The following is a 27,633-nucleotide window of genomic DNA, read 5'->3' on the forward strand; positions in this document are numbered from 1 at the left end:
GAAAATACAATTAAGAAGAGTTAGCAAAATCGGTCTTCCTAGACCTTGTTTACTCATTAGGTACCTATTTCATCATCATCAAGTTGGAATCATACTCCCACAATAATTTAGTGATCCTTGGCCAGAAATTTTTGAGATAACGTTTCACGAAGTGACATTAGAAAATTCATTAAAAATCAATGTTAAGTAAAGCAGTAGCACAGAATACATATAACTTTAATATTACATACATTTCTTCAGATATTTTCAATAAAGATCATACTTACATACTATATTTTGATATGGGTGAAAATTTTCTTATCGGAATTAGGGTAATCATACTATATTACTTACTCTGTGGGTAATCATAAAATGAAACAAACATGTCATACGTAGCATCAAATCTTTTATTTCCATCCTTTTTACTGCATACACAAAGTAATACAAGTGCGTAACAAAGCTCATCCATACATTTTCATTATGACGCTACAACACTTCCACTTCTTAAATAAAACTCAACAAAAAGCTCAAATTTCTTTCCCTAATAAAAAAAAAAACAATTTTTATTACTTTCAATAAATTTCTTTTCCGTAAATAATGGCTTTGAACACAATCAATAAAAATCTTTGGAATAAAAATTAATTAAGTATGTACTTAAATTATAAATCTCCATTTACCATAGTACCAAACATTTAACAATTCTCTATGTACTTCTAATTTATTTAAATCAACAATTATATAATTGGATTCACTATATAGTATTCATAAGACCGTATGTTGTCACTTGTACATTTTTTATTAAATTATAAGCCGCGCCATTAAAAAATAGTTTTTTTTCACATTTTTTCAATCTCTTTTCAAACTTATGTCTACATTATTATATGATTATTGTTCCAAGTTTGATCTTAATCTCGATATAATTAATTGTGCGCCTGCTATCAATGAACATGAGTACATATTATTTTTTGAGTGTTTACGTAATTTAATTTGAGGGAACTAAAATGTTTCAAGAATTCGGATGTTTTATTGTAAAATGATTTGGCACGGAGTTTTTATTTATTTATTATTGATTAACTTCATTAACGCTTTTAACAATTTTTTAATGGCGCTACTATCCCCAAATATTCATGATACCGTTCAATTACAAATAGCAAACGTACGCCTAATTACATTAATAATAATTATTACGATTAACATGTTAACAAAGGCACAGATACCTTAGCATATCTTCATTTTGTATATTTTACTCTAACCATAGGCGCCAAAAACTTCTTTTTACATAATATCCTCTTTCTTTTTATTAAAAATTAAAAAAAAGAAAAGCCTTCGTATAATTTGTTCACTGTTCCTTAAGGACGCTATAACGTATTTTTACAAAAACACGCTGTTTTTCGGTACCATTTTAACTTAAAGCAATTACACGTGAGAACATAGTAATATCTTAATTTAAAGATAATATATTCAGCTCTACGTTCATCTTATAAAAATTGTACGACGTCATACAAAATTGTCGCTGAAATACGTTTTTTCCATCACAATAAACGCATAAAATGCAAAAAAATGGGGTCTAAACCGGTACCATTTTAGGAAAATTAAGAGCCTAATCTATCTTCTTAACTATATCTTATTGAGGGATATATAGTCCTTTATATATGGTGTAATTTTTATGAATCTAAATCAAAATTTTATTTCAATAATGAGCTAAATTAAAAATACTTGTCGATTTCTTCATACATTTTGTTCTCGCGGTTCGTCAGACCGCGCTCAGAAGCGCTCTTGGAAGGACGGGTGTATCGCTCCTCGTGCCAAAAATAAAATCGAAATAAAAAAGAATATTGTGCGTGCACTGTCTTTTTCGTGATTTGAAATATTTGATACTTTTTATGAGTAAACTGTATAAGTTTCATATTCCAATTATTTGTAATTTAAAATTATGTTTTTTAAATTACCTTGCCTGAGATCCTCTTTTTTATGGGTTGTTGAATAGATTGGTGGGGTAAAACAATTCAAGATGGCGTCGATGAAAATTTGGCTTTTTTTCGTGATGGGTGTCATTTTCATAGTTTTTGGGGTAGCTATTACCGAATATGAGGTCAAAACTGAAATCCAAGATGGCGCCGACGAAAATTTTACATCTTTTCGTCATGGGTGTCATTTTCATGGTTTTTGGGGTAGCTATTAACGAATATGAGGTCAAAACTATAATCCAAGATGGCGCCGACAAAAATTTTACAACTTTTCGTCATGGGTGTCATTTTCATGGTTTTTGGGGTAGCTATTAACCAATATGAGGTCAAAACTGAAATCCAAGATGGCGCCGACGAAAATTTTACATCTTTTCGTCATGGGTGTCATTTTCATGGTTTTTGGGGTAGCTATTAACGAATATGAGGTCAAAACTATAATCCAAGATGGCGCCGACAAAAATTTTACATGTTTTCGTCATGGGTGTCATTTTCATGGTTTTTGGGGTAGCTATTAACCAATATGAGGTCAAAACTGAAATCCAAGATGGCGCCGACGAAAATTTTACATCTTTTCGTCATGGGTGTCATTTTCATGGTTTTTGGGGTAGCTATTATCGAATATGAGGTCAAAACTATAATCCAAGATGGCGCCGACGAAAAATTTGACATCTTTTCATCATGGGTGTCATTTTCATGGTTTTTGGGATAGCTATTAACGAATATGAGGTCAAAACTATAATCCAAGATGGCGCTGACGAAAATTTGACATTTTTCGTGATGGGTGTCATTTTCATGGTTTTTGGGGTAGCTATTAACGAATATGAGGTCAAAACTAAAATCCAAGATGGTCGTCGAATTTCAAGATCGCGTCATGGTAATACTGTCGCGTTATGGAGCAAGGCGGCGATTTTGGTATCTATGAATCTCGCCAAAGAAGTTTCACTTCTGACACGTTTTCTCGGCACACACGTTCTTTTTTATTTTATTCTCTTCGTTTAAATGTTTTAGATAAACTTTATTTTAAATAAAGTTTAGCGAATATATTTAAAGAATATATTTAAAGTTACTAATATCTGTCAGAATATTAACATGATTGCCACAGAGTTGCGTTTTATATTAAATTTCTAAATATGCATTTCAATGTTCTTTAAAATTGTTTTTTTTAAGACTTTCTACAAAACTGTGGTTGTTAACGTTTTTGTTATTTTATTTAAGTTTACTTTAAAGGAGTAAGAAAAATATACCTAATTATCGACGGTTACATTGGGGATTTGGTAATAGCTGTCTCAAAAACCTTGAAAATGACACCCATGCCGAAAAGATGTAAAGTTTCGTCGACACCATCTTGGATTTTAGTTTTGACCTCATATTGGTTAATAGATACCCCAAAAACCATGAAAATGACACCCATGACGAAAATATGTAAAATTTTCGTCGGCGCCATCTTGGATTTTAGTTTTGACCTCATATTCGTTAATAGCTACCCCAATAACCATGAAAATGACACCCGTGACGAAATGATGTAAAATTTTCGTCGGCGCCATCTTCGATTTTAGTTTTGACCTCATATTGGTTAATAGCTACCCCAAAAACCATGAAAATGACACCCATGTCGAAAAGATGTAAAATTTTCGTCGGCGCCATCTTGGATTTTAGTTTTGACCTCATATTCGTTAATAGCTACCCCAATAACCATGAAAATGACACCCATGAAGAAAATATATAAAATTTTTGTCGGCGCCATCTTGGATTTTAGTTTTGACCTCATATTGGTTAATAGCTACCCCAAAAACCATGAAAATGACACCCGTGACGAAATGATGTCAAATTGTCGTCGGCGCCATTTTGGATTTTAGATTTGACCTCATATTGATTAATACTTATTTAATAGCTACTCCAACTCCTTGAAAATGACACCCATGACGAAAAGATTTCAAATTTTCGTCGGTGCCATCTTGGATTTTAGTTTTGACCTCATATTGGTTAATAGCTACCCCAAAAACCACCCACATTTGCAAATGTGTTTGCTACTTAGGAAAAGTTCATATTTAAAGATATAGGTAATGTGAATGTGTGGTAACGAATTTAATTTATTTCATTCCGACTGTTTCTCGGAATAACATACATTTACTAAGAATTGCTTACAATGCCGGGTTTAATATATTGCCGGTAACATATAATATTATGTATGATAATAATTCTTAAAAAAGTATTTTATACATTTCTTAAAAAGCTTCGATATTGTATACAATAATACAATTCATATTCAAATTGTTGTAAAATAGTCACACTTTTTTAAGTTGGTTGAATACACTAAAATACTTATAAGGATCGTACCTACTAATAATAGTAACAAAATGAATTTTTAAAGTTCCCAGTAATCTTCTGGAATCAATTTCAATAAAAATATTAAAAAAAAAAATATCAAGTATGAAGATGGTCTATAAAATGGAATGCGCTATGTTTACGTGAGCGCGATGTTCCCGCGAACCACGTGGCGACGTTAGATACCTAAATTTGAGTAACGCAGATTTGTGACAGCGTCCTTAAGGACAAGAAAGTACAATTTGTATAATAAAATTAAATCTATGCGCATTAAGTTTCTTTGGTCTGCGCTGGCACAACATGTCTCATTGAACTTAGATACAAAATAACGTAAGGGGTTCCGTCTACAATATTTTCGAGAAAATATTGGGAAAAAATTAAGTATGCAAGTAAAGACTAACAAATTTACCTAAATACAACCGTAATATATTTATAATCAATAACATTACCTAACTATTTGTATCCTATGAAAGCGTCTTTGGGGTGATTTAGCAAATTACCTACTTACCTAACTATATAACGTGCGAAGATTTTTATATCAATTGATATGGACTTTTTGGTACTATTTTATCGTATGATTGTTATCATACCAAAAGCGTACTCGAAAACTTGTATAGACCTAATGCACAAACATAGTGCCATCTCTCTTTAACTTATTTAAATTTCTATTTGAATAATAATTACGAAAGAAACAACATGTTTGTTAAGCTCGATGCATACTTTCAAATGCGTCTTTGCCTTGCGACATTTAGTGTGTATAATATAACAAAAAAATAAAAATAAATAAACAACTAAGTTTATAAAACAACGCGGTAACATACTTTCTGATAAGTATGTGTTTAAGGGCATGCATACTTGTTCTTTGAAGAATAATTATATCTAAGGGGAGGAAAGATTATGAATTATTTATAAATTATTAAGATAAAATGATATATTTATGTTGTCAATCTTACAACGAGTAGCGCAACGCCTCAATTTGATATATTTTCAAACTATAATTTTATATTTTTTTAGCATAACTTTGCCTTAAGGCGACTACACCACCGAAACTAGCGCCCCCCCAACATTTTATTTTTTTACTCCTAAACCAGATCAAATTTAAAAAATCTAGCTCGGTACTTTGCTAGTATATTACTTGTAGTATTTTTGGTATTACTTTTCATTATTTTGCATTCGGTAAATTAGGAGAACTTTTGATTACCGCCAAAAGTGGCCACTTTTGGCGGTAATCAAAAGTTCTCTAGAATAATGAACAGTTAGAATAGTGAAAAGTAATACCAAAAATACTACAAGTAATATACTAGCAAAGTACCGAGCTAGATTTTTTAAATTTGATCTGGTTAAGGAGTAAAAAAATAAAATGTTCGGTGGCGCTAGTTTCGGTTGTGTAGGCCTCTTAAGATGTAGGCTTGTTCACTTTTTTTCTTTAAGCAGTTTAGTAATTGTTCGTCAGTTTTATTATTATATAGAGCTTTTAATAAATTTAAATTTTAATAAATAATAATTTTTTTTTAATAAATTATTATGTTATGGTATAATAATAGCGTACTACCTTTAACACGTTGTTTATAGAAATTAAGTCCAAATGGTCCCGCTAAAATTAATTAAAATGCTAACATTTTTAATAAATGCTGGTACAATTAGTTTAGTACGTGATAAATAAATAATAAAAATAAATTAAAAAATATTAAAACAAGCTCTCAACACTCGACATTAAGCGACCTTAGGAGATAAATCTCAGTTTTAAACAAAACTATAAACTCACAGTTTCATACAAAAAACAACCCTAACTAAAGTACTTAAAGTCTAATTTGTGTTCATTTGTGACAATCGTAATGTATAATTGTATATATTTTTTTTATTATTTGTACGACTGTGCGTGTATAGTTTTAACTTTTGATTTGAATAAAAATAACAAATGTTACAAATAAAGAAAAAATATTGCAAGTATAATCCCATTCCCTAAGAGTTCTTACAGACGAACGGCAGAACGGCAAGTTGTGAACGGCTTACTTCACAACTTGCCGTTCATCTGTAAGAACTCTAAACCATTCATCAAAGCTATTTCGGTTATTATTTTAAAATGAGAACTAGTCGTATTGATATCATATTAAATGTGATATGAAAGATTTGAAAATTAAGTTTAATTTATAATTTGATTCACCAAAATAGCTTTAAATAACTTTTTCCAGTAGAATGACGCATGACCGAATTGTTGCTATATGTTTAACATTGAGATATACATATGGAGACGACACCGCCTACATCACTTATGTTCCGCTCAACATACGCCATATGGCGTAACTGCACGCTCATTTTTTATTTGTTTTAAAGTGAAACGCATCAAATAAGGCTTCGTATGAGTTACGATATTGCACAAATAATACGGAAAAGTGCAAAGGAATAACTTTCATCGGTAAGTACCTAACTAGATAATAATTTTTAAAACATAGTTAGAGCAAAAAAATTGCGCACAGATTTTGTTCGTGGTGTCTCCTCCATACGTAGTATCTCAATGATATTTAATTATTTTTTTATTAAGCTAATAGAATTATTAAATATACTGGACTTAATTATCTTTATGATCTCAATATAATTATTTGGTGTTCATAAAAAGGCCAAATTATTAATCTCTCACAACACAAAATAGTAAAAATAGACAATTTTTAAACCAAGTTAAATAAAAGTACACAGTAATATTTTAAGTTGGCAACATTTTTTTAAATGCTGCCCGAAAGCTTTGTATCCATGGCCGATAAAACTTATATAAAAAAATAGTAACTCAGTACATGTTCAAGATCAACTCTTGCAAGAAAAATAATAGTAATTTTAATACGTATAACACGTAAAAACCTTTGCGAAACGTTCGAATCCTTTGAAGATGTTTATTTCTCCCTGGAATAAGAAAAATAATTATTTGAATAACTGTAAAAGTCATCATTTATATTAGATACGATTATAAAACAGACCATGTCTTAGTAGAGTTTTATACAATTATGAGCATCAAATTCTAAATAAGAACCCCATCAAATTGTATAATGCTGTATGCAACAAACTAAAAATTTTCAATATTTATTTTTTATCAAAACTTTATTTTTTGCACGTTTAATTAAATCAGGATGCAGGCATAATGATCGATTCTTCTTATTCTTTAAAGCAAAAAATATATTTATAAACCATTTTCATAAATATAACAAAAAATAAATAAAAATAACAAAAAACAAAGGTGGGAGGTATCAAGGGACACCCGGATAGAACGAAGTTACTAAAATAAATGGCTCGCTTTCTATGAGAGAGCTCTACAACTATAGCGAAAAATGTCGTTACAACTTTTGGCCTTAATTCTATCTAGCCTTACTTTCGCAACGCGCGAAAAGGAATTTCTTCCCAAAAAAAAACATACAAACAAACACTTACTTCCTACGACTCAATCTATTGGGAGTACTGTGGTTCGACTGATGCGAACTTTCGCTAACGTCTGAGCTCGAACTGCGTATGTCGCCTTCCATCTGTAATATTTTATTAATATATCTTTTATTATAATTCTTTTTTTTTTAAATTTCTTTATCGGGGTTGGAAAAAATTTAGTGTAACATTTTTTCGTTACGCGTGACATTTTTCCGTTACATCTTTTTCTTATGCCTACCACGCGGGATTCGGTATTTCTGTAAAGTTGCAAATAATAAATTATTTTTTGAAAAATAAGCTCATAAAGAAGTTTCACTTCTTACGTGTGTACACTAGTACACGCACACATTTTTATTTGTTATAAAGTATTAAGTAGATCGTATCGAGGCTTCGCATATGTGGATAAAAAGAAAATAAAAATTTTATTAAACCTGGGGATATGTTATGTAAAGCTTATAAAAAATACTACAGAAAAAAATCTGTTTTTAGAGAAAAGCAAAAGGGCCTAACATTTTTTAGGTTGCTTTGCACTGTGCAATTATTTTTTTATACAAAATGATTTTTGATGACAATGGGCCAACTGATAATTGTCTCGCAGCCTTAATTTATAGTAACAATGAAATAAATAAACATCAAATAGGCTTCGGAACATTATCAGTAAGTATTTAAAAACTACCCTACTTTTTCCATTAATTAATTATTTCATGTATGACGTCACAATCTTACCTTCCCCGCGTTAATGGCCTTATACGCGACTTGCAGTATCAGCCACGTCCAGACCATGTGAAGGCACAATAATAGACAAAGCAGGGAGTTGAATATATAGTACGCGGCGAACATCGGCAACAGCATGGGCGCTCTTATTGATGTACTGGAATTGTAAATAATAATGTTTTATTTTTATACACACGTACACACATTTACACGCACTCACACGCACTCATCCACGTACGCACACGTACACGTTCTTACTTCAATTTAATAAAAAGTCAGCCTAATATAAGTTTTTATACTTAGACCATGGGTAGGAGTTGTGCATGTGCATGTGATTATTACAGTCTACCAAATTTGATCATGACACCCACTTTGGATACATTTAATTTCGTTCGTGTATATTTTTAAACAAATACTATAAATTTTGAATAGTCATTAGTAGGCAACTTTTCATAATAATTTAATTAGGTGATGAAAGAATTCGTCAATTCGTTATCAGGAAATCAAACGGAAGTGATAGTGTAAGGCGGTGTGTATATTTTTCAGAGAAATTAAGATTGCATTAAATTTTTCACGTTTCTAAGAAACCGCTAAAAATAGGCCAATAATAATCTATAATAATATTAAAATCTATACTAGTATTATAAAGCTGAAGAGTTTGTTTGTTTGTTTGAACGCGCTAATCTCAGTCAACTGGTCCGATTTAAAAAATTATTTCGGTGTTAGATAGCCCATTTATCGAGGAAGGCTATAATCTATATATCATCACGCTCAGACCAACAGGAGCAGAGCAACGCGGGTAAAACCGCGGGGCACAGTTAGTAATATTATAAATACTTGACTAACTATTTTATCACCTGTAATACTAGGAAATGTATAAATTGAAATAACACTATCTGTTTCAGGTAGCAATCCATTGCTTTTAAATACAAACACACATTTCCTAGAAAATTATACATATTTCATAGAATAACGTTGCCTTATAGTCATTTAGAACTATCTTCGTCCCGCGGTTTCACCCGCAAAAATGAGTTTTCTTTTTATCCTAATGTTACCTTTAACATCAGCAATCTGTCAATGTCTCAAATCCCGACAAAGTCTTTCCAGCCTTTCCAGAGATTAGCCGGAACAAAATTAAAAAAAACATTTTGGTTCAGTTGCGACAAATTTGCCCTGCCTGTTAAAACCTTACCCTTTCCTTATATCCTAAATTTTACTTTTTTCCTTACCTCCATATAATGTAGAACGGATATATCCCTAATCTAGTGATGATCCACAGGACGGTGAATATTGTGAATATCACATCGCAGAACTTTTGATAGTTCGCGTACTTCGCTGCTTTGGCTGCCTGAAATTAACACCAAAATATCGTCATATAACATCCTTAAATTCTTATTGCTCTTCTAGCTTCAAAGAAAAACGTACGGAAATCGAGGAATTAGATAAGAGGATAAGATAAAGAACTGCGTGCAATAGAAGATATACAAGTTATACTATTGTTTATCTATAACTTATCTACTATATACTACTACTTTGAAACAAGGATCAATTACTCTTGGTCCTGAATGTGCAATTACAAGAAAAAGGACCAAGATTAATTGACCCTTGAATGTGAATGTTCATGAGGTCGGAATCGAGTAAGTGAAGCTTCACTAAGTAGTTGGATTTATTTGTATCTTAGTTGTTAATAGTGATAAAGAATAGATGTCCCACTATCTAGTAAGACTTATTATGAGAAAAGAGTTGTAGTTTGAAGTTTAAAACTGACAAAATGCAATCTGATGTTGTGCGGAAAACTTCCGTATAACACGACTAACTAGGAAGATTTAAGTGTATTCGCTTTTCTGGCGTATTTTCCACGAGTACAATACGCGAAGTCATTAGTAAAAAAGTTTTAATTTGACTCTTTTTAGCGCATATGCGGTTTTGGTTCGTATTCTCTTAACGTCGATTGTGAAAGTATGTTCGTCTAATTATCCAAACAAAGCATGTTTACTGCGAATGTTTGTGCATTTATTTATTCCTTCATTTAAATTAGAATTCTGGGAGACTCAGTGAGATGTGATCAACGAGACACATCAACTAAACAGATAAGAATAAATAACTTAAAGACTCCATTCATTCTTTGGACTGAATTTGCATTTTTTTACATTTTTTTTAATAAAAATATTTCAACAATCTCCAAATTATAATTGTACCGTAAAAACGTCTCTTTGTACTAACATAATTGAGACTTTGCTGACGAAAACACATCACATACACAATCGCTTAACAAAATTCTTCAACACTCATTACATCTGGCGAAAGTTGAAAAAATTACCTCTAAGAATATATCAGCACAATCATGGACCAGCAACACTAGTGTCCCGATCCTGTGCAAGTTGCAGACCCACGAGAAGGAGAGCAGCGCGATGGTGGCGATGTGGTGCACGAACATCTGCCAGAAGTCCTTGCGTCGGACGTCCCAGAATTGGGACAGCGTTAATGACCAATAGAAGGCAGATGATATCATGTAGTACCACCACACATCGCTCGTTACGCCCTGTGGAAAGAACACGAGAGCTATTTTCTTGAAAATGGCATAGAGAGCACAATGGGTAACTTACAAAAAGAAGTTTCGTAACTATAGTAAAATTTACTTAAGAAATATAGAGATAGTGGGAGTACTAACAAAGTTATTAATAAGTTTTTCTGGTGATTCTGTCACTTCTTTGTTGTGAGTTTAGTTCGTATATATTATTATACATGAGCTAAACTGACTGTAAACATTACCTATTCATATTATGCAAATAAATCATGAATGTGTCTGCTCAATCACTCACCTGATGGGGATATCCAATATAACACTGGTCAATATCCCATAACCATTCTTTATCCCACAGGATAAACATTCCATACGAGAAGCTGTACAGGTAGAAGGAACACCTCCACAGGTTCTCGCAGAACTTGACGAGCGTGGAGGGCTTGTCTTGGCTCCGGCGGAGCCGCCACCAGCGCTCCACTTGCCGCTCCGTCATGTCCAGCTGCTTTGCTAACGCACATAGCTGCAGATGAAAGTAGGATATTGGCACAATTCATTTCAAAAGATGGAAGAATTACAATAAAAATTAAAATATGAATAAGGAAATATGCTGAGTGCGTATCATTAAAAAGCAGTACATGTAAATAGCTAAAACATCTAGGATTCTACTGAATAATCTATTACACTTTAAAGTATAGCATGATTAAGGGCAAATTGCAGATAATACAATACCTAGCAAAGCAAATTTAAGGTAAGAATAATTGTTTAATATAAATTGCAATCATATTTCTTTAAAGCTCATCTACATGATTATTATTTAATACCATATGACGACGCAAAAAGTAAAATATAAAATCAAACATAATTACATACGAAAACATACATTAACATGTCTGCAGATGCAGACGTTTTAATTTACTTTATTTCAGTATGTGCTAATGAGGTTGCAACATGTTTTGCTTTTTATATGTTGTATAATTATTATTTAAAACATATTTTTAGCATTAATTTTAATTTTACCTAATGTCTGTCTGGTACTCAATCACGCCTAAACTACTGAACCAATTTTCATGAAATTTGGTATGGAGATATTTTGATACCCGAGAAAGGACATAGGCTACTTTTTATCCCGGGAAAATGACGCAATCCCGGAAATCCCACGGGAACGGGAACTATAGGGGTTTTTCTTTGACTGCGCGGACGAAGCCGCGGGCAGAAACCTAGTAAGAAATAATTAAACAGTGCTTCAGTTAGGTCTGGATCATCATATCTTATCCTCAGATAGATCCGAGGATGTGAAATGATTCATAAAAATATACATGAAGAAGAGTATGATGTAGTTACCACCTACCTACAAGCGAAACCAATCTAATCTCAAGCGAGATTTTCCTTTTTTCAGAAATCTTTTCGCAAAAATTGAGAATTTACTTGAAAAATTGATAGGCACGTGTTTCGTATTTTAAAAATGTTATCAAAAGAACGCAGAGAAACACCTGATACTGGTTATCGCCCATTCATTCTCGCTATCAATATGGGACAGAAGATTTGCTTATCAACGCAGCCTATGATTATAACATGCCTTCGTCACTTTGACAATAAAAGCGCAATATGTGTAATCCTCGATTATCTGTGTTATATTTTCTGTTAAGTATCTGCTGACGTCATCATGGAAGGGAGTTACGCCCTGATTCTGATTGCCATATCTACATAGCTTCGATATTGTGTTCTTGATATTTCCGAATTATTTTAACATGTTCAGTATTTCAAAATTACAGATAACATATATGGGTTTCAGTGCAGTCCTTCTTAACAGGAAATACGACGAATATTATTACACTTTTACGGATATAGAACCCAGGTAATTTTATGCTTTGTGAGATATGTGACATTTGAGAATCGAATTTAGATTAATTAATAACGCAAAAGTAGATATTATATGCTATAAAGCCTGTGTTGCTTTAGCCAGTTAAATAAAGTTCAAAATAATCACTAAAACATAAACAGAGCAAAATTATAAATATATGATCTTTATCCTGTTAATGAAAAACAGCCCGTAATCGTTATCTTCGTTCCCAAAGGAGATAAATGACAAATGTTTTGGCCGGAAGTTCGGACATATTAGGTACAGAATCATTCACAATTACTCATAAACATTTTAACAACATTTTATTCTAGTGCAGTCTGCAGAAGAAATTGACCTACAATTACAGGATTATATGGAATACCATATAAACTAGCATATAAGTATTAAGTCGTCAGGGTCAAATTACTAGGACAATGTGGCAAAATGTAATAGTGACATTATGTAGGAAATATGTTTCCGCAACACGACATTCTAATCTGAATAATGGATAGCAGTTTCAATCGAAGCATGCAACTTTTGAATATTAATTATGTGCAGCAGCAGCCTTAGTCAAAGTTCGCGGCTTTTAACAGCTTTTAAATTTATACTGCAGTAATTATAAATTTAGAAATTTTGGTGCAAGTAATTAATGTATGTAATAAAGTAAAATATAAAAATTCAACCGGACGAATTGGTAAGACAGGTGTGATAAAATTTAATCTAAAATAGATATAATGTGAAGGAATTTTGAGAATAATCTCAGATTATAAAATCTACGTATAAATATATATCGAATTGAATTCAATAACTCAAGCATCCATGCTACCGCAAAATAAAATACAATCACCACTAAGCATAACACATTTACATCACAGCTGGATCTGAAACCCTGAAAGCAAGTGCACACACGACTTCATTTCCAACGTTTATTGGAGGTGCTTACGAAAGTGGGTCGTAAGCCAAGGTCTGTTTTAGTACTCGCCGTGATAATTGGTCGCTCAATGAACGCACATTGTGCTAAACGTCGAGATTTCTAAACTACACAGAATCCAATAGCTGCGTTAATTGCGCGCTATTGCCAGCCGCTTCGAAGGACCAAAAGCTCTTTTGTGTATAATGCGCTAGTACTAAGTGGAGCACTAAACGCTCACGTGTAAGGAATTCGGTGATTTTAAATATGTTAGAATATCGTTATCCAGTGAAGCAATGCAACTATTAAAAAGACACAAATAAATTTTATTAGATTAAGATCCACCTACGACAACGATGAATTCAACGACAATACAAGATTGAGCAGCGGCTTCTCTATTTAACTTTTACGACTTTAAATTCTCGATGTTCTCCAGGAAAGAGGTAAATATGTACAACATACATTAGCAATCTCGTGCAAAATATACCGAATCCATAACATTCTGCAATTCCACATCCCACTACCCATTATAGCTCATCAACCGTCCAAGTGATTTATACTTCCGTCAGACGCCACATCCCAAACAAACATTAAGATTTTAGACACATCAGAAAACTTTGACGATAGTAAATCTTTCACTATTTATCTTGTAAGCTCCAGTGTCTAAGTGTCTCTAATTTCTCGTAAAGAGGCCACGGCCACGCGCGGTTAAATCATGTATGAATTGTTGTAAATTGGGTTTATAAATCGCTATCTAAATTGTTTAAAAATTGCTTTATTACGGCACAATTGAAAGAGATATATGTAGATATGAAATTGTCGAAAATGCCTGGAACACGAATTTTCTTTCGAGTCAAGAATTTTATATATATACTAGCGGTCCGCCCCGGCTTCGCCCGTGGTACATATGAAAAATAGATGTTGGCCGATTCTCAGACTAACCCGATATGCACAGAAAATTTCATGAGAATCGGTCCAGCCGTTTCGGAGGAGTATGGCAACGAAAATTGTGACACGAGAATTTTATATATTAGATAAATAAGTGGGTTTGAACTGATTGGTATAATGATCACGTTTTATGATCCTACATTAATTTCAAGATCACTATAAAAATAGACGGAAATACGTTCCAGTTTGAGTGACTTTGGCTTTTTAAAATGATTAAGAAATCATACTACAACCAGTCAATATTTAGCTTATTCCGTTTATATGCGGAAACTGTTCATAGAAAAAACAAATAGATACTATATTATTTCAACTTCCAAGACCCTCTCCAACTCCAAGAGAAAAAAATTCGTTTACAAAAAATAAAACAGTTACATTTGGTCCAATGAATAAAGTTCCCTTTGAGTGAACATGCAGCTCCGTTATAATAATATGCATAATCAAGAACCGTATTATCTTTAGTAATTTACTATTTAACTGCTTCATTAATCTCAACGATGCTCATAAGGACGACCGTTTTATCATTTACACTTACATAGTTAATTGGAGTTTTAGAGTACTTTCGTTAAGTTTATGTAGTTCTAGAATAATGTGAGGCACATTTTTAACAGACTTCAAAAAAAAGGAGGAGGTTATCAATTCGGCCGGTATGTTTTTTTTTTATGTATGTACACCGATTACTCCGAGGTTTCTGAACCGATTTACGTGATTCTTTTTTTGTTCGATGCGGGATGGTGTCGAATTGGTCCCATAAAAATTTTATCCTGATAGGCCCAGTAGTTTTTATTTTATGAGCATTTTTGTATTTATTTGTAAATGTTGCAAGTGCAAGTTTGAAGTCGGTTGTTTTTAACGCAGTTATCACTTGTGCACAATCTGCTACATTTATATCTTTTATTTTCTTAAAACTAATATTCATTTCTAAATAGTGCATATTTAATATAGCTATAAAATATTATAGGGATGCGGAAACGACTTTAGTGAATTTTAAAATAATTTTGTGCCCACTGCGTCACATCTATTATAAAATGATGTTTCATGATAGAAAATTAGAAATAACGTATCTCGAGTATTATCAGAAATTACATAATCCTGTTACTTTTATTCCCACAACGTTTCATATATGCACACATGAACCAACATACAGCTTACAGATGCATTGCCACTAATATGATTGAAATTGCGCAAGTTTTGCGTGCCATTCACACGGCAAATCTTCGACACGTGGATCGCGAGTATCAGATAATAAATCGATAACTGTATTAACATGATTGTACAATTGCGTTAATTCAATACGTTGGAAAAATTACTAATCATTACGTACTTTCTCTTGAAGATGCTATATTCAATTTGTCTTGGTATTTTCTTGTGTTTGATTTTTAGCGTGACTACGGTCTCTGCCTTGGTCTCTGCAAAGTGTGCGAAACGTCGGGATAATAATATAATAATCCGTTAAAATCTTTTGAAGCGAAACTTCTAAAGGCGCGTTAAGAGTAAAATTACAAGGTCACGTCATGGAAATACCGTCACGTCATGGAGTAAGGCGACGATTTTCGTATCTTTGAATACCTATTGTCCAAGAAGCTTCACATCTGACTTTTTTTCTTTTGTTTTTCTTAGTTTGCAAATCGGGTGGTAAATATTTAGCGTAAGTAGGTCAAATATACGCTAATCCGCATCCATCCGCGATCCGCATTCAGATGTGACGTAGGAACGAAAATGAAAGCGCCCCTGTCCAGCTCTACTGCAGAATGTCTTTTTACTTGCTTTTTTATTTTCTTATATTTAGGGCGATTCACAGCGTCTTTAGGTTATTAAAAGATTGCAATATACAAAAAACCTTTCAAACAACATTTATTTATTCAATTAGACTTCTCTAAGAAACACTTTTGAATCGTAATAGCATAGTTCTTCCATTTACCACGGATTCGGAAAACAGCTTCAATTTATTTATTTGGTTTACCAACGTTTCTATGAAGAACAACCGGCATGAAGGAGAGCTTTAAAAATCATTTTAATATTATAATTTTATGTCTCATGTTTTACTGCAGATCAAAAACTTCGAGTGAAATATAACCGAAGTTAGCGCCTTATATGAAATGATTTATTTACTCAATTTTAGGATACAAAAATTCGGTTCTTATGTATGGGCTTTTCCATTGACTGAACCATCTCCACTTTGAAAGCCGTCATTATTTTCATTACCATACGTTTATTCTCTAGATACGCTTACGCATTCCATGCTTCAATTAACGTAATTAAAGTGGACCGTAAAAATGATTAAACACATTAATACAAGCACTATACATACAGCATTACAAATAACATCTTGGAGCTCTAATTAAACAATACAACACTTGCTCCTAATTCGTTTGGGCGTTTGAAATCGCCGCGATTTTAGTTTGGACTTTTTTTAAAGTGAAGGGTTCAGTTCCATTTTATTGATATTGAAGTATCTCTAAACTCAAACATTTATTTATCCAATTAGACTTTTCATAAAAGCACTTTTGAGTCGTCATGACATTTTTTAACATTAAAATTCTGAACTTCTAAATATTGGTATTGCGAAAGGATAACTTTTCCAAATTGGAAATTATATTGCCCCTAAAAAACGCTATTAACGCACAAATTTGCTATGGAAACTGAAGATCCAATAATACAAAGATATTAAGTAAACACATAAATATCAGGCGTATTTATACTACAGTATGCACAATCTGTAATTCATCGCAATATGCAACTAGAGCAGCACCCAGAACCCACACCAGTCACCAGTCACAAATAAATTCGGCAAATTGTTTCTTCTCTTGTAAATTTTGATTGATTGTTTCTGCCTACAATCTAAGTATCTTAGGAATAATTATTTTTGTGTTGAATTATCGAAAAAGATTAGGCTGTATAACGTAATGCTATGACCAATCGGAGCATTGATAAAGATATTTAGAAAAGTTAGAAAAATATCCTTTTGAGACCAGGCGAAGTTGTCTCATGTATAGCATAGTTTAAAATGGAACCTACACTTTTAATAAGCTTGGGTCACTTAATTCCTGAACCAGTATTCAAAATACTGGATCACAAAAATGCAGTAACAATTAAAAAACTCTTTCTCAAACAAAACAAATTATAAGTAGGTATAATTGGCTTCAATACGAAGAAATTTTACGCACTATATCCTCCACACACTGGGCATTTAAAAGCGGATATGTGGTAAAGCAGAGCTTAATTAAAAAGTGCAGGAATACTAACCGTTCCGCAATTAGGCGGGATTCACACAGAGCGAGCTGCCGCGCGAAGCAATAAGCAATTGCTATGCGAAGTTGCTGCAACTTGCCTTGTGGGCGGCTCGAGTGAATAAATTTACGTCAAACGAGCTTTCCTCGGCTGAGCCATGTCCACACAGACCGAGCTGTTTCGGGCACTAATTTAAACTCAAACTCAAACATTAATTATTAATTCAATTAGACTTCTCATTTCTACGGAGAAGAAGCGGCAAGAATCTGCAAAGTTTCTTTTTAAAATCATGACCATATTACATTTTATTTTTAGATGATATGCTAAAGAACTGTCCTGTGTTTTGTGGTGTTGGTAATTGCTTCACGAGGCTGCTCGCTCTGTGTGGACTTGCCTAAAGCGCTAGTGCGAATGAGGCCGATGAGTTTGAAGGGCCTTCAGAGCAGTGGCATTTATTAAATCGTATATTTCAGAAATGCGCATTAATTTCTTACACAATGTATATAATATTATGGAAGAACATATGAATGGAAATTTGATTTTGAATATGTTGGTAAGGGCTAAACTGATTCTTTTTAACAGTAGAAGGGATTCTTTATTCCTCAGTTTGAACTTTGAACAGCTAATTTTTAGTTAAAAAATCTAGTTATAATATAAAATTATACTAGTACCTACTTAGCAATATGGATTCATGAAAACGCATAAAATTAATTATTAATTTTAATCAAATAAAATTAAAAACAAATTAATAATTAATAAATCAAGATTATATTATACAGTATTAAATTGAATCCCCTTTTAATTGTCGTTACAATTTTAACGACACTAATAAAATAGTAATAAAAATCAATAACATATTGTTAGCACAGTATGGGAAAAAATATGTCAATTACATCATAGAATCAACTAGTAGACAATTGAGACAATCATCATCAATACAACGGGGCATGTGATGAAAACAATTTGTTTCGTCATATTTTATAGATAAAAATCGTACGTATACAGTAGTCAGTAAGCACGGTCGATTTTATTTTTTTTAATTTTTTTTAGTGACCAGCCAGCAAAGTATGCTATCCAACTTTGAGTACTTGATGAGGTAATTTAAAAGATGTCCGTGCGGTAAAAATCGTGCGGCTCTAGTCAATCGTGTAAACCTTACTACATATAATAATACTTAACTTTTATTTTTAACTAAACTCAACCCAATCATGAAGAAGCGCTTAGTCTTGTATACTTCTCATAATCAATAGTATTCGCATATGTACTACTACGAAGACATGACTTATCAGCAACATCGTGACACCTTCGACATTTCAAGTTCGTGTGCAAACATTACAGAAACACTTTAAACTATCTACTTGGCGGTTTGGCGCACCTACTAACTGTAATTCGTTTGCTAGTTTTAAAATATTAGTAAAATTTTCGAGAAGGTATTTTTCAGAGGCTTTATTCGAAATAATCAAACGCGACTTAGATTAATAAATAAAATATATATAGTTTTTACCACCTTACGGCGACATACAATGATATTTATAAATGTTTGTACATACGTTTTTTAAGAAAAAAGTAACAAAGTTTTTGAGCGTTATTGTAAGTGTACTAAACGCATTCTCAAACAATGAATAACTACACTAAAAATATAAAATTGTATAAAGAACTAACTACGTTAATAAATACAAATAAAGAATTGCTCAGTAATTCCCATGCGGGTCGTCAATTATAATTTATTGATTTAGACCTCTTAATATGTATTAATGAACCCCTATCAGATTTCATACAACACTTTTCTCGTCTGATTTCTTGATAACTTTCTAATATGCCTGCATATTACTACTTACTACTTTATTATTAAAAAAAATCGTATTTTTATAACTGTATGGTAGACACCTTAAACGTAGACACCTATAATAAAAGAATCTTTGATAGATTTAATACAATTGTATATACATTTAAGAATTCAGTTTACTTTTAGTATTCTTTACTAACATTTAGATTGAAATTATTTGCAACCGAACTTAAAAGCAAGGTGATTCAAAACAAAAAATTACCCAGAAGCGATTTCACGAATTTCAGATCCATCTATAATATCGATGGATTATATATTATGTACCACAGATCACAGAAACTAAAGGGAGATATGGTTAGGGGGCGGGGCCGGTGTCGCAGCAATATGCCCAAAAAAAGAACACATGCTGTTTGTTGCATTCAGTTGACGTTCGACCGTCGGCCGGGTATTATTTGACAATGCCGTGTTGTTCCGTTAAAGTTTGTAAAAATCGAAGTGAAACCAGCAACTTTAAGTCAAATGGAATCATATACCATCGGTAAGTACTGAAAATTATACGATTTTCTTACTAAAATTTGAAAAACAATATTACGTAGAGTGATTTATTGGTTTCATTATGTGACAGAACGACAGTCACAATAATTTATGTAAATAGTTTACAATGCTTCTTCTGTACGTGACTCTATTCAAACGCGAAGTTCGAATACCGCAATGTATAATGAACATACTAAAGCTAACAAAACGTTCGATCGTGTAGTACAGGCCGCTGCTCGCGGTCGTTAGTTGAGGATGCGCGTCGAGTGTGTCCATGTCGATAAGATTCGGATTTTTTATCGTATTATGTATTATTTTACTACCTTATTTTTATATCACAATGTATTACTATTAGCTTAATATCTGATTGTATTATTATTATTTGATAGGTACTCGAGCAATAATTTTATAGTAATTAATAATTATTATACATGGATTAAAAAAAGAAGTCACTTATTTCATACTTATATTACTTTACAATAAGTCAATAGGCAATGCTTTATGTACTTCATCACCATGAATGCTACCATCAAGGTGTCCATTTCTATTTTCTACCTAGTTACTGTATTGCCTATAAATTGTTTTAATTTTAACGTTTCTCATTTTATCGACAAGCAATCCCTATCGTAAACGCATATCCTGCAGCTGTGTGGTGCTGTATACGTACGTCACTTACAATCTAGTGTGCGAACGAATAGTCGCTCTCAAATTTTTGTGTGATGACACGCACACAACGCGAAGTATTGTTTTTATTTTGTTTACTGTTGTGTGCGTAAATTTGCTATGAGACACCAGCTGCCTTATTACGTATCTTGCAGACGACAAGCAACAACCAAAAATTGCACAATAGCTGTTGTCAATCGTCTATTTCTTATTACGTAAAAGCAGACAACAAGCAGATAATCTGCCGTCAACAGTGCTGCCTCTGTCGAGCAACTGAAAAACTAAAAATGCAGTTGTCGCTAATGTAAAGTCAAAGGTTGCTTTGCAAGCGGTATTATCTATGACTTGTGACAGCAACACGACAGCAACAACTTAGCAATTCATCTGTTAAATATGCGACAGGTCTAATACTTGTTGTTGACTAGTTGCTGCTTGTGTTATCGTCACTAAAGTGTATAAAAACGCGAAATTACTCACAAATATAGTGTATTTTATTGATTGTTAACTAAGATCATCAAATATTTATAAATATAATTAAAATATATTGCGGTAAGTGTGCAAAATGTTTTAGGTTAAAAATTTTGATAAGTTTTCGAACATAATTGTAGCATTGTACCAATAAGGAGGTATTAAATTTTGTCGTCGCATACATTAATAATATCTTAATTTACGGTTTTATAAACAATGGCAAGAACATGTTTATTAATTAATAAATGTTAGAGGGAGAACTACGAGTGTCTGTGCTTGTTTATAAACATACGTAGTACCAACAGTTGCCACTTGATTGTGAGTGTCGCTGCTTTCCATACAAAATCAAGTGCATCGGACGAAGAAAGCAGATGTTGTGCGACAGCGACGCAACTGCTTACATAATACGAATTTGTTTGACGTTTTGCGACCAGTCGCGAACCTGTCGCGCTGCTGTTGCGCGGTGGTCGTTATCTGCTGATTTTTAGCTAATAAGGCCGCCGGTTTCGTACTCAGCGCAAGCGATTGGCATCTCTCTAGATCTCTATGTTATGTACTTATAAATAAAAAATCGATTATTAAAAAAAATGTGTACAAATTCTTGACACCAGACAAATAATGACAAAAAAAACTAAAATAATTCATCTTTTACAATTTAATAAAAAACCGTTGCGTAAACTTTTGCGCTCCGAAAATATTTCGTGGATAACCCCACTGGATATTTTTTTAATTTGTTGAAAATTTTAAAAGTGTCTGGACAGTTGACATAGTTGGGTGGTTTTGAAAATAAATATTCGCAATATGATACGTTAATATTCCATTCGTTAATGTTAATTAATAATATTATATCCTTTAAAATATAATAACCCAACTAATCGTTTTTATCAAAATAATAATAGACAATACACGATATTTTTCCTGTTGCTGGATACACTTGGTTTAATTAACGCAAATTCTTTTTATATGTTCAAAAAACTCAGACTTATTACGTTCATATTTTAAGTTACGTGAATAAGATTAATTTGTTTATAATGCAGTAAGCAGACCAAAGTTCTAGTACATTCATTTGTATCACTAAAGTAACACAGCATGCAAACTATAATCTAACTATCAAGCCACAAATACATATACAGCATTTTTCTGAGAAGTAAGATATAAAGTGCATTATACATATATTACATAATATAGTTATAGCAACTTTTGAGGTCCTACAAGTCATGTTCATTTTTTTTATAAGAACAAGATGTAAAAAAAACCTTAAAAAACTTAATTAAAAGCAATATATTCAATCGCGACTAAGAGAAAGAGAAATATTCGTTAAAAATTACGTACTTGACCAATATCTTTGTGGACCTTAAAATTTGTTTATATAATGTAAATATAGTGCAAAAATTACCTGTTCCCTGCTCAAAAAGAACTGAAAAGAAAGGAAGCACAGTTAGAGGTTACACAAGCCACACGACACCAAACCTTAATTACTTCTGAAGAAATAGAATGGTTATATTTTCTTTAAAATATAATGCATTGAAACCAATGAATGCTAAGACAAAGAATTTGTTAGCAGAGGAAAAAAGAAAAGAGATAGTTAATAAACTAAAATAGTTAGATTATTTCACGTCACTTTTTAGGGTTAAAGGTAAAACGGGACCCTATTAGTGAGACTTCGCTGTCTGTCTGCACATACGTCTGGCACCAGACTGTATCTCGTAAACCATGATAGCTAGATATTTTAATTTTTTAGAGATGATATACTTATGTATTTCTGATTTTAAACAAATAAAAAATTGAATGGGGAACTTTTTTTGCAAAACATACCGGCGATGTACTGAACCGTCGCGAGTGTGACCCGCGTCCCGCACTTGACCAATTCTTTTTACGCTATCATATTATGGCTGTATAATCATACAATTAGGTACAATAATATTCAAATACATTCAAGTTGTTACTGTGTTAATTTGACATAATGATAATATTTTTGAGCTCTAGTGCAAATTGTCATTGCTGGTAATTTGATGACATTCAGGTAGATTTGAATTCGTCTATACCTACTTCATGTACGTTATGCATTTTTCTACTACCTATCTGTGAGTAATATGCATCGAAATATATGTTATAACAATTAATTTTTTAATAATTGTCATCGTCTCAAACTTTTTGGTCTGTGTAGCGCATGTCGCGTGACGCATGATACGTACGATAATTATCGTACAAATACGATAATTTTTAGTTAAATGTCTATAAAAAATTTTCACTTTTACCGTGGTTTCATAAAACCACACAACATTTTTTGAGCCCTACTTAATAGATGTTTGCAAATATTTTTATATAATTTTTCAATTTTTACAATGTATTTGTTTTCTTTTAATTCAATTTCAACTAATACCAATCTAACAGTTGTGCTCATATCTATAAAATGTTCGTATACGGGATAATCTTATCTAAAGTTTCTAATGAGTCATGTTCATAAAGTGCAGTGTGGTAAACAATATTACACTTATATCAGGAACAATCGCAGACACTGCAAACGGAAGTATATTCGCGATAATATGTAGGTACTTGATGCAAGATTTCATTAACAATGGATTGTGTCCAGGATTTAATTGGAAGATTTTCATTGTTTTGAAATTTGAATATTATAAGTTTATATAAATTTATAAAGAATAGAAAAAAATCGATCACGAGGCGGGTCTCGAACCCGCATATCCTTTCACGCCAATCCGGGGCGGATGCCTGACCAACTCGGCCACCCGTGACCCGCCAGAGCGATCGAATTTAGTATTTTCTAGGGTTTGATTTTACGCGAGTATTATACATTTAGAAATTAAAGACTTTTTAACGGATTTTAAACGCGATTTATTCATTCTATTATTTTCCCGACGTTTCGAACACTTTACAGCGAGCGTGGTCACGGGGAGACTGAGATGTTGTACGTCTTGAAGGTCATTCAGTCGATCGAATTTATTCCATTATTTTAGTTTTAAGTGTCTAAGGGTATACCGTTATGTAACTTTGAATAACGTCGTAAGGAAACCGACATGTCGAAGAATCAAAAAGTTCGACGACATCTGCAAACCCGCACTTGGCCAGCGTGGTGGATTACGTCCTGATGAACATTAGGGGCTGATGATGATGATGATTAGTTTGAAAGCATTTTTTTTAATGTAACAAGCAAAGGACACAAAAGAAACGAAATTATTTTGCAAATGGTCGAAATTACGGGAGAGGAGAGGATAGCTTAATGGGTAAGAATACCAGAAGAATGGCAGAGAAAGGGGAAGACTAGCATTGTAAAAGAACATTACCGATTTTTTACAATTCATCAATATTTATTTCGAAATTTATAAAACAAACCATTCTTTATCTTCACAAGTAATAAACTTAACTAGCTTCTAGCACCATTAACACCATTTTAGTCACAAATGTCCAAACCAATGAATGAATTTTAATACAATGTATTATTTAAAACTTAATTACGAAACATGTTAATATAACTGAATCATTAAAACCCCATTAATTTTTTATACCATTATCCTATAATATCCACAAGGAAAATCGTTGAAATAGTGCACACAACTATTTCTAATCACACATCACACACACATAGACAAACCATGCAACAATACACTCATAATTATAATAGCTAATTTATTTTATACTGAATTGAGAATAATTGAACAAAAAATCAACTTCAAAACAATTTTTTGAACAAAAAAATTTTACGATTTTCTTCTTTTTTTTTAACATTCTGCATAATATTTACTTCCTTGAAAAAAACTTTTGTTAATCCTATATTTCTTTAGACAAATAGTAGTCAATATTAATAATTTAAGAACATATGGCTGAAACATTGGAGATGCTTTCTAAACTGGTATGTATATGATAAAAGTTCATTAATTCTTATATCTTTAACCTTTTATACTTTTCTTTGATAAGCCTATTAATATCTAACGGGTTTAAAAACCTAATGCATTTTTCATTTATAATATATTACTCTTTATTGAAAAATTTACTATATTATGTACTTTAGATAAGATAAGATATTCCATTTAGATAAATGATAGCTCACCTGTTTGTGTTTAATTTTAGAGCACTCCTGATAAGCCGCTTCAAGTTTTGGATTACTGGGCGCTTTCTTGGACCTTGTGTTTTTTATTCCTAGCGATTTACCAAATGGGGCGAACCAATATCTGAAAAAAAGTTGTGTTTAAGATTTTTTGCTACTGAAACTGAAACTGAAATGAATCAAAAATGTGGATTCAATTTAATTTTCAAAGTTTAGTTTGTCATGTAGGTAATTGTAATCTATACATATAATAAATCTGTAGAAGGGTCAATTCTGTACATTGAAAATATTGAAAAAATAAATAGCAGGGGGTGTTACTGGATCGATACCAAACCCAAATATGTGATTAAAAAAATTTTTGTCTGAATCACGTGAAAACTAGCGGTTCGATTTCGATGAAACTTGGTATAATTATACCTTATTATCCTGGGCGTAAAATAGGATACTTTTTATCCTGGAAAAATACGTAGAAAAAAATTAATCTTAATTTTTCAGTTTTATCCATAGACGTTGTTCCGTAGAACCGCGAACACACGTTGCGTATTATTATAGGCCTAGCCATATTTGGGAATTGGGACCAATAGATATTTATAAGATGTTATTGACAGAGGTACTCAAAATGGAGAAATAACCATCCACGCGAAGACCGACATCCGCGCGGACGGAGTCGCGGGCGGAAGCTAGCTGTAAATAATTTTATATTTGCTTACTGCAATTAAATAATTTTGGCATGGTAATTATTTATAATAGAAACATTTTAATATTATTGTAACTACTTAAATCTTCATTATTTTGAGGAATATTTGAAATCTTCAAATTAGGCAAAAACTGTTACCTATTGAATATTTAAATAATTAAATGTGACCTTTTTGTTGGCTTATTTATCAAAATAATTTGTGTGCAGGATCACAGAATACTTTCAAACCTAGCTAATTTCATAACACAAATAATAAAATGTAAATACATATTTCCAAAATATTTAAAACTTTTATATCATCAAGTTACTAGTGGTTACCTACTAACTAAAAATGTAATAACCAATATTCTCTCTTATCATGTTACTTTCAACTGATAATAAGAAGGCAGTGACCCACTAAAGAAGTAACGCCGACACCTGAAATTTTTTTTCTAAATAAATTTAACTCACTTCTCTAAGCCGTGGCGTATGGCAATAACTACTAGGGCCAAGGGTATGGGATATAAGAGGTGCCTGTGATCATTATAAACCACTTCTTTATCTGGACCAGGAGCTATATCCTCCCAAGTAGTGTTCGGCGGCAACCACACATCTTCATCCCAAAATTTGTCCAATAAGTAACGTAACATTATCACCACTTTACACTAATAATACCGGTACCAAAAACCTCTCGCCATCAATTTAACACCGAATTAATACAAAATAAGGCCATATATTACTAAATTCGTTAACAATAGATATTCCGAAATAATCGCTCTATTTTATCACGAAACGTCAAGTATGTTCAACATCTATCCGAAGATTTGATTTTTGACTGATAGCAGGGTGACCAGATACTAAATTATTTCCCCCAAAATTAAAGTTTAATGGAATCTATTGCCTCCTCTACACTACTCGCGAAGTTCCTCGGCGAAGTACTCGGCCGAAGTCCGCGATCGGCGCGGCGGTGTTTGTTTGTTTGCGAGGAGCGCATACGTTCACATTCAGAACGCACTTCGGATATCTTCGTGCGAAACGGAAGTCGGACGAGGCGAGGTAAAGTTGGACGAAGTAAGCCGAACTGCCTCTCCACATTATTCTATTCGTCTAACCTCGTTCAACTTCGCGAGTAGTGTAGAGGAGCATTAAAGATATTAGTATTATAAATGATTTAACTTTCATAATATAACATACATAAGTATAAATATAATATCCTATGTACATGTTATAAAATAGTATATCTGACAATTGTGACTCTTCTGCACTTTGCCAAAAACAAAAAATTACTAGCGTAGATGGGCTATCAATAATTTTATTTTAATACAGTGTTTAATTTTAATACAATTTATGGCTTAACAATTCAATTCTGATAATTGAAAATTAATGCTTAATTACTTTGTAATTCTAAAAGAAAACTCTAGAAAATGTTTCGAATAATTTTTATCGAATTTCTTGTATTCTTTGTTTTCTTTCTGAATATAATATCTATTTTTTATTTACAATAATTAATCATTCCTCGTATCTTAAACTAATAACTGATGTGAATGTTAATTTTATCATAACTTTAGGGAAAATTTAAAACATTAGCAACATTATTAGA

General features: G+C 32.3%; 1 protein-coding gene across 2 annotated transcripts; it reads right to left on the reverse strand.

The window, feature by feature from the left end:
• Positions 1 to 6,776: 6,776 nt before the first annotated feature.
• Positions 6,777 to 26,984, reverse strand: LOC123700584 (ceramide synthase 5-like). Of its 2 annotated transcripts, XM_045647842.1 has the most exons (9): positions 26,505 to 26,984; positions 25,361 to 25,481; positions 22,691 to 22,711; positions 11,216 to 11,437; positions 10,714 to 10,935; positions 9,623 to 9,741; positions 8,406 to 8,550; positions 7,689 to 7,780; positions 6,777 to 7,166 (listed from the first exon to the last, which is right to left on the reverse strand). In XM_045647842.1, the coding sequence occupies exons 1-9, from the start codon at positions 26,681 to 26,683 to the stop codon at positions 7,157 to 7,159; spliced, it is 1,131 nt and encodes a 376-aa protein (XP_045503798.1). In that variant the 5' UTR covers positions 26,684 to 26,984; the 3' UTR covers positions 6,777 to 7,156. The 2 variants fall into 2 exon arrangements, with proteins under 2 accessions (XP_045503798.1, XP_045503799.1); XM_045647843.1 differs by lacking the exon at positions 22,691 to 22,711.
• Positions 26,985 to 27,633: the final 649 nt, after the last annotated feature.

The sequence above is a fragment of the Colias croceus genome, chromosome 19 (genome assembly GCF_905220415.1).
Source record: "Colias croceus chromosome 19, ilColCroc2.1".
NCBI classification, from domain to species: domain Eukaryota; kingdom Metazoa; phylum Arthropoda; class Insecta; order Lepidoptera; family Pieridae; genus Colias; species Colias croceus.

Coding starts and splice junctions, on each gene's coding strand:
- LOC123700584 (XM_045647842.1), bottom strand. CDS start 26,683: ATGTTACGTTACTTATTGGACAAATTTTGGGATGAAGATGTGTGGTTG. Junction 8,551..9,622: donor CCGTTCTACATTATATGGAG/GTAAGGAAAAAA, acceptor TTACAATTCCAG/TACATCAATAAGAGCGCCCA. Junction 7,781..8,405: donor AGGCCATTAACGCGGGGAAG/GTAAGATTGTGA, acceptor AAAATATTACAG/ATGGAAGGCGACATACGCAG.